The sequence below is a fragment of the Engystomops pustulosus genome, chromosome 1 (assembly GCF_040894005.1).
Source record: "Engystomops pustulosus chromosome 1, aEngPut4.maternal, whole genome shotgun sequence".
Lineage (NCBI taxonomy): Eukaryota > Metazoa > Chordata > Amphibia > Anura > Leptodactylidae > Engystomops > Engystomops pustulosus.
Window position 1 is genome coordinate 166,267,879 of NC_092411.1, and position 8,881 is coordinate 166,276,759.

The 8,881-nt window shown below is 36.0% G+C and overlaps 1 protein-coding gene across 1 annotated transcript; it reads right to left on the minus strand.

Moving 5' to 3' along the window:
- Window positions 1-1,011: 1,011 nt before the first annotated feature.
- LOC140121655 (uncharacterized) lies at window positions 1,012-7,948 on the minus strand. Its single transcript, XM_072141556.1, has 7 exons — window positions 7,945-7,948; window positions 5,553-5,642; window positions 5,232-5,374; window positions 4,842-5,109; window positions 4,531-4,709; window positions 3,315-3,373; window positions 1,012-2,505 (listed from the first exon to the last, which is right to left on the minus strand). Exons 1-7 carry the CDS (start codon window positions 7,946-7,948, stop codon window positions 2,355-2,357), a joined length of 894 nt encoding a protein of 297 aa, XP_071997657.1. The 3' UTR covers window positions 1,012-2,354.
- Window positions 7,949-8,881: the final 933 nt, after the last annotated feature.

The following is an 8,881-nucleotide window of genomic DNA, read 5'->3' on the forward strand; positions in this document are numbered from 1 at the left end:
CATCACTTTCCCTCTCATACCAATATCTAATCCCATTGTCCCATCACACCTTGGATAATGGTATGAGCGAGGAAAAGATGTGACTTGGAAGTTCCTCAAGACAGGATAAAGATTGGTTGAAAAATAAAAGATACTAATTTTGAAAGTTTTAAAGATTATTGTTTGTTATGCATTTACATAATGTATGACACATTAAGGTTTGTGTTTTTATGATGTTATTCTAAATATAAATGTTTTAGCTACATGAATTGTGTTTAAATGGGAGGGAAAGGCAAGTACACATCAATGTGATTTTTAAAGCTGTTTTTCTCAATTGTAAATGTGAGTATCTAACTATTAAACAGAATTACAAAATATATGCAGGCTACACTGTGTGTATGAATTACCTCCTGTGGCAGCGCCACATTCTGAGGAGCTGCATGTGTGCAGGAGAAGGAGGAAAGATTGATGGTGTTCCTGAGGTCTGAGTAGGAGTCTATTCTTAATTGGAGTTTCTTCGTTTTCCCTGGAAGTTGAGTGAAGATTGTCAGCTACAATTCAGTTTGGTGTGAGAGTTATAGCTTGAAGACGTTAAGCTCTAGCTTTTTTTATATTTTTTATGAATGTTTGGACCGTTTCGGGACTGGACGCCCCGTGATTGAAGGTGTTAATGTGGTTAATGTATACTTTATTGTTGCAGTATATTCAGGTTCCATGTAAAGTAAAAGTTTATATAGGGTATATCTAATTATTGAAAAGTGTAGTATTAGGTTTATGTTGCTGCATGTTATTCTTCGAATCAGTATAGAAATATTTTTTTTTGTTATACAATTGATAAAACACACCATTCTGGCAAAAGGAAAATCCAAGGAGAGGTGATTGTTCCACAGGTTGACTGCTCTTTATATCTTATCTATTATAAGGGCAGTTGCTATGGCATGTGGCCGTGATTACATTGCTTTAATCCTGCATATTGCAATAGGGCATCTGCAACGGAGGAGATTAGATTTGTACCATAGTGGCAGAGACAAATGTTATATGCTGCAGACAGTATAAATGGCAACACTATACTTCTACAGTATAAGATTTATTCAAAATAAGATTTGCTTAGAATTTGGCATAACTACACATAAAAATTCACAATTCAATTGCAACTACAAAGCTCCCACATGACAAGTTATAGCCTATCTATATAACTGGACTTAATTTCTTTTCTCTAAGTGTATGTGTACATGAACGTGCTCTGTTCTTGGAAACGGATCTGTGTGCAGGCTGGATCCCATTGACTGAACACAGTGCAGTGGACAGAAGTCCTTGCATCATAGATAAATATAATGCAAGCAGTCCCTTCCCACCTGCTTAACACCACGATATTTCACAATCTTGCAAGGACTCCTGGGATTCAACCAGCATACGGACCTGTTTCCACAGACATGCATGCTCAAATACAGCTGGCCTACAAGCAAGAAGGAAAAGGATGATTGAAAGAAGTTGTTCAGTTTGAACAAATAAATGCTCTTGTTTGTATATTTTAAAAAGTAGTATAGTATAGTATACCTTCAGTGAATGAAAATAAGTCCACGATCATGTGATGCACATCATTAGCTGGTTAAAATCATGGAGAGCAATTTGAAATGTTTGTTATAATGAGTCCTATACCTCTGTGTTCATTACATGACCATGGACAGATTTTTCTCCACTGGAGACTTTTAATAAAGCCTTTTATTTAATGTCAGGAAGCAGAGATCTAGAAAAAAACATGATGAATTCACACAGATGTATATTGGAAAATGATACAACATTTCATTATACAAACAATAGCATATATTTGCTGAAATTGGACAACAGACCATTAGCATGGAGCTATGAAAAATATGACCTCAAAAGATGTAATTGTATATCTTTCTCTTAACACACATTTCTGACTATAAAGTAGAACTGTTTTTCTCTCTAAATTACATACATCTTGTAGGAATCTGGTGGATCCCATCCCATTAAGTCAACAAGTGATCTGAATTCTTATTGTTAACACAAACCATAGTACACAATGGGAACAAAGCCTAATTTATCATACAGTTATAATTGGATACAGTTTATCTGTTAGACATATGTGGTAAAGATCTCCAATAATCACAAACAACCTTTGTTATTAGAAATGTGTGTTTTCTATTAAGTGTCAGCTATTTAGCATTGTAAAGGCATGTAAATTCCAGTGCCTTTGTTAAGAGAGAATGCAGTTGAAAATGTCAGACAGAAATATAAATAAAGCTGATAGTAAGAGCAAGATCCATACACTGCTCCTTAAGCTTCCCAATCTGCTCAACTACAGTTATAAGTATAATGTATTAAATGCCCATAAAATAGTATTGTTAGTTTTACATTTGACATTTGCATGACTTAATGGCTAATACAGATCTTATGTGTCCATTTCTGCTTCTGAAGAGATGAGTTTCATATTCCTGTGGTATACAAACATTGCCTGATCCTTCAGCCCACACAAAACAATGATCCCTGATTCGAGAATCCCTGTAAGGAAACACAAATACTAATTACTTAGCTGTGCTTTGTAAAAGATGAATCCCTCCTTTCAAGAAAGTTGCAAACATATAAATTTAAAGCAGTATGTTCACAGACAAGACAAAGGGCAGCTGCACGTGCACCTCCGATTTTTTGATTGTACAGCACATGGCGGCACTGAATGATATATCTTATTATGAATTTAGGCACATGGGTGTTAATGTGTTTTAATAATAATAATAATTCCTTTATTTATACAGCTCAAACAGATCACGCAGCGCTTGCCAAATCGGTTCCTGTCCCCATCAGGCTCACAATCTAATCAACCTACTTGAGCATATTTTGGCGTGTGGGAGGAAACTGGAGGACCCAGAGGAAACCCACGCAAACACGGAGAGAACATACAAACTCTTTGCAGATAGTGACCCTGGGACTTGAACCAAGGTTCCCAGCGCTGCAAGGATGTAACCACTAAGCCTAATGTGTGTCCGTTATGTATTACTGGGAATAGCATGTCCTAGTCAGAGCAGTTTTTTATCAATCACTTATGGACCATAGTTCATGTGAATCAGTGAAAAACTGATGCTAGACTAATGCAAAGCAAAGCTGTGAAACAGTTATATAGATTATTGTTCATTTGTCACTGCCAATTTAGACAACTGTTGTGTGCAGGTAGCCTATGTAAAACATTTAAAAAGCTCAATATATAGTTAGGTAAGAATAAAGATCATTTGTTAACAAATGCATACATGCTAGGCCATGGTAATAAAAGGAAATGAGATGCTGGGTAGGAGGGATTGTCAGCCAGCTGTGCTTACCTGAGTAGACAATGATTTCCTGATGAACAACCTCCCAAGCACTGTCCCACATCAATTTCCTAGCAGATTTACAAAACAAAGGTTTTTAAAATACACATAAAACAAAAGTCTAATGAACAACAGTAATGTGCTGTAGTAAAATCCTTTTGCATATCAATTGTTTGTACAACACAGAAACTATCCCCTTTATACACAGTTGGTCAGGTCTAAAGGCAACCAAAATCTAAATTATTATGACAGCATTATGATCCATACACATATATGAATAAATGTGTAAATACACCTTTTTTAAGGTTTTTGGCTTGCCTTTTTTTTTATCTTGGTGGTTAATAAATGAAGCAAAAAATTCCCCAAAAAAGAGAGAAAAAAGATTAAAACTTTGATAAATGACAAGAAAATATTCTTGTTACACAAAAACTATGTTCAACCCTTTGGTGAACATGTCTATTTTGACAATCTGTGTCAGGATTTAAAAATGTTTATCTTTTTTGGCTTTTCTAATTTACCTTAGTCGTTTGCCTACTTGAGAAATCAGGTGTTCGAGGACTGAAATTCTACAGTGTGTATGCAACTTTTTTTCCTATAAAATTGCAATAAATGTTGCAATTTCTGTGAACTCATATGCCTGGTAATGCTTTGCAACTTTAGCAGTCAACATCTCAATTACTATTGTAACTCAGACAGGACTGTTGAAAATGTGCATGCGGCGAAGTTGGTATGGAAGGGGTATTAGTCGCAGAAAATGTTGCAAATTTACTAAAGTGGAAACAAGCAAACAAGCTATATAAATTATATTATAGTTTCCAATGAATTGTAAGGGAAGAAATCCACAGCAAATATGCACAGCAAAATTGTTCGTGCCTCAGATTTTAAGGCCATACGTATTTTAAAAAAAGATTTGTGCAGAGTGTGGATAGCTCTAGATACTTTACAAATAAAAATGTTCCATTATTATGGAGTCTTTACATAATTAACCCTTTCGCGCACCAGGACATACTATAATTATAAGTAAAAGTATAGAGAGAGCTCACTAAAAAGTGCAATTTGTCTTGCAGATATCAAGCCCTAACAGATCTCTGTAAATGTAAAATCAAACAGGTTTTCACTTTTGGAATGGTGCGATTAAAAATCAGAAATGCAAAAACCAAAAGTGCTAAGTCCTGTAAGGGTTAATGTACATTTTGCAAAGCTAAAACACTTAATGTAGATCCATTACCTTTAGTGTCTCTTCTTTGACACCCATGGCGTTATAAAGGATTTCATAGTAATATTCGAAATAGGTGACCCTGTAGCAGTGCTCCTTCATTTCACATGTTTCCACAATCTGCACTACTTCTGCTCCATTTGGGCTTTCAACAATTACAGTGTCAAATTTAGTCGGTGCACACCAAAGACCTGTAAAATTATACATTATAAATGGTCAGCAGTCATTAGGCAATATTGTTTGTTTGCATCAGCTAGTACTGGATCAAACTATTCTTAACACCAAATACATTAAATACATAAACTGTCATAAGTTAACTATACCTGGACTAACAGTAGGACTTGAACATTTCCCAACATCCACTGTTGACTCAAAGGGTGTGTCTGGGAAGAAGGTCTTTAGAAACGGCATTCTGATGCACTCATGCGGAGTGGGGTTACATTGACAGTCCTCAATCACTTCCACTTCTTGAATTCCTTGGTACAGCAGAACCCTTTCAAGTCTGACATTCGTTGGTTGACATCTGGTCTCATGGGGACAGGATGGCTCTGAGCCTGATGTCATTGTTGTGTCCGGTATTCTCTCCCGTAGCTATAACAGTTTTTGAAAAAAAAAAAGATTAAGCTACATTAAAGTAAAATGTAATCTTAACCCCAAAATGTAAAATAAAAATTGTAGAGAAAAATCATAAAATCATATATCATAATATTAACCTTTTTATTTTTTAAGAAATCCAGCATTGATGAATGTTTTGGAAGCCCAGGAAATCCAGAATTGTAAGAATTTAATCTTTGGGGGACTCCACAGTAAGGTCGGCATAAGCCAACATCCATACTTACAGGGCTGCCTGATATGTCTATGGAAAACAAGAACAATGTAATAGTAAGCACACACAAGAAGAGCAACTTAATAAAAATATAATCATTCCTTGCCAGATCCGTCAACTTTATTTGAAACCTTAAATTTAAATACCGCATAGTGAAATAGTAAGATACAAAAATACCCAAAAGCATTAGTCATTTAAAATAACTTACCTTGTCCAATGTACACAATATTATTTTGTCTTTTACAACATCCTGCAAATACATTTCTTCTGTCAGTATGTCTGTTGATCACACCGTCATCTGCAGGACAGTACAAAACATAAAATTAAAAATAGTTCTACTTTTCTATTTTAAAAGAAGATGTTTAAAAAGGATAAATAGATCAATGAATAAATATTAACAAAACTATTTGTTTCTGATTTGAAAAAATAGCAACAATATGAATACTTACAAGCAGCACACACAGAGCAAAGTAAACTGCAGATATTGAGATTCACCAGAAATGAAAACTCCATGACTGATACCTAATATTGTCTGCAAGATAGTGGATGAGTTTCTACACTGCCAGCCCAGACTTTTATATCCCTAGGGAGATCTAATAAGGGAGATTAGGGAGATCTAATATGTATATTGCTGCCAAGGCTACAGTAAGAGGCTACCCAGATTATAATGTTAATACAACACAAAAGTGGTGTCAAAAACCCTTAAACTAATTTAATTTCCCAACTCAAATGTCTCTGATACAGTGGTTAAGGACCACATCAAAGGAGAGTTTAAAATAAGAAAATTACCCCCTAAGTTTGGGTCATTTTCATGTTTTATTTAGTGCTCAGTTTGAGGTGTAAGTTAAAACTACTTTTGCTAGCTAAATGAAGTCTTAATTAGCTTTCAGTCTCCTCCCTATGCAAGGCAAGGAAAGTGCTTAAAACTATTCTTTTATCCTCATTGTCTTTTATCTGTAGTTAAAAAGCTTTCTTGACACTTTAATGTTCACAGCTTTTTTTTAGAAATCAAGACTTCAAGGCAGCTCCATTTTTGCTAGGCAGAACAATGCCTTCTGTATACAGAAATGTATATTATAGAAACAAATAAAAAGTGGGTTTAGGAAGAGTAGACAATTACGCACATCACTATCACTTCATGTGATAAAAAAGTTAAAAAGATTAAAGAAAGTATTAATTATAGTAGATATTTCAAAATTAAATATGTGCTAGGAAAAATGTTAAACTCTTAATTTAGAACAGTTATTTAGTAAATAATAAGTGAGAAATACCTGAGTAAGGACAAAATACTTATATGGACACCAAATGAAAGTGATACAGAGCTAGCCATCTGGCTAAGTAGAGTTGTCTGTAAATTAATCAGTATTCCCCAAGCCATGTTAATTCAATTTAGTTTAGCACAAAATTCTTATTACTAGCAGTGAATAAAAATATGTCCTAAACAGTAAAGACACCACAAAATGGAGAAAATGTACCTTATAATTTTTGATTGCCTGGGTGGTTTCTGTTTGATTTTATGCAGACACATATATCTATCTCTCTCGCTATCTATCTATCTATCGTAGCTAATTTTTATGCAATGTGTAGAGAAATTCAGAAGATATTTAGTTTTTCATAAAGAGTAATATATATATATATATATATATATATATATAAAATCCAAATCTGGCAATAAGAATAAATCCCTGGGTGAAGAATCTATTTTTGGAAATGTAGTCTTATATAATTATAGTATTGTCATCGTGATCACACAAGCTTGGACAGGGAGCCTGAAGGTTACAAGTCTGACTGTTTAGCCCTTTATACGCCATGGTCATCCACAATCGCATCACTTAAAGGGCTTTTCTACATGCCCCTTCTTTCATGATCGCCAGCACATTTTGACAACCCCCAAAAAAAAGATAACCAAAAATGTTATTTTTGTAATAAATGAGCTTTAAAAAATTTTTGTCCTTCTGTTTCTGGAAGTCTTCTTAAAATAAAAAAAAACATTTTGAAAAAACGCAAATGGTTGGATTTCTGCAATTCTGATGTTGCTCAGATCTCAGAGGTACCATCATTCCTACACTTAAGAAATGTACAAAACCTATATTTCTAAGAATGTCCCCTTCAGATTCCAGGCTGTGAGGTCTAAGACCTGAGGATTCGGATGTAAAAACAGCCCTTGGGATAATAGGTCAAGTCTGAGATAGGGCATCCACTCCCAAGAGATGCAGAGAGTAACATTTTTCAACTTGCCTGTTTCCCCTGGTTGCAAAGAACTCCAGTGTAGGTCTTCCCCTTTCTCCACAAGGTTGGAAAAAACCTTCCAATTCAGCAAGCACTCTTCTTCGGATTCTGCTTTGAGAAGTAACACCGACAGAGATAAGATATTCTTAATCGCTCTCTTGAAGATCTGGTCTGCATCTCCATTGAGATTGACACTCCTTGTGCGGCCCTATTTGTATGTTTTTTTATGTATGCTACTGAGGAGGTGTTGTCCATAATAATTTTCACATGATGACCTGTGAGGAGATTGGAGAAAGAAAGCAGAGCTTCCTTTAAGGTCCCTCAGGTTGGAGGAGGCCTTCACCATAATTGGATCCCAAGAACATTGTTACCCATCCTGCGTGATTTCCGAAAGTGCATTGTCCGACCGGAATGCACATATGTCGCGATTCACTAAGATCATGCGCCCGATATCCTGCATGTGTCGCTTCCCCGCTCTGGTCCGCCGGAGTTCACCTTCTTCTTCCTGGTGTATGTAAGTGCATTATCTTGTGACACAAATTGAATGTTAAATCCGACACTCAGTCCGAATCAGTCGAATTGTCTGACAGCCCGCCCCCCGATTTCTGTCGCATGAAAGCTAGCCCCAGTTAAATGCCTGTCCCAGCAGCGCACATCCTGAAAACCATGATCAGTCAGACAAAAATGCGATCCGAAACCCTTAGTAAATAAGCCCCATTGAGTTACTATGGAATCCATATGAGCACCCCATGTGATGCTGCTGGCATTGGTTGTATTTACGTAGGAGTTGGTCTCCGCGCCACTCCATTCTTCATGTTTTCCTCTAGAAACCACCAGTGCAGACTCTCTAACACAGTTTCTTGTATTGACACCCTCTCTACTAGGGACAGTTGCTTTTTGTCCCAGGATGAAAAAGGAAAGATTGATGTGGTCTAAAATGGGACTGGGCCCACAAAACAGATGGTGGACAACAAGTCACAACTCCTATGATCTTTATGATCTTTATGATCTCTTGTTACTTTTCTTGTTACTTTTAAAGTGTGTATCCTTTGAGGTATCATTGTTAGTTTCTCTGCTGTTAGATTTGATTTCTATAGTCTTGTGTCTAAGAGAAAGCTAAGGTAAACCTTTTGTTGACAAGAACTAGCAATGATTTGTCTTGGTTGACAATCCAGCCTAAGGGGAAAAAAAAGTCTCTAGTGGCAAGTACAAGTTCTGCAGCAGAAGAGATGGAGCTGATATCAGGAAGTTGTCCAGATAGGGTATTGTGTGAATCCTATTCATGTTCAGCAATCCTGTGACTTCTGC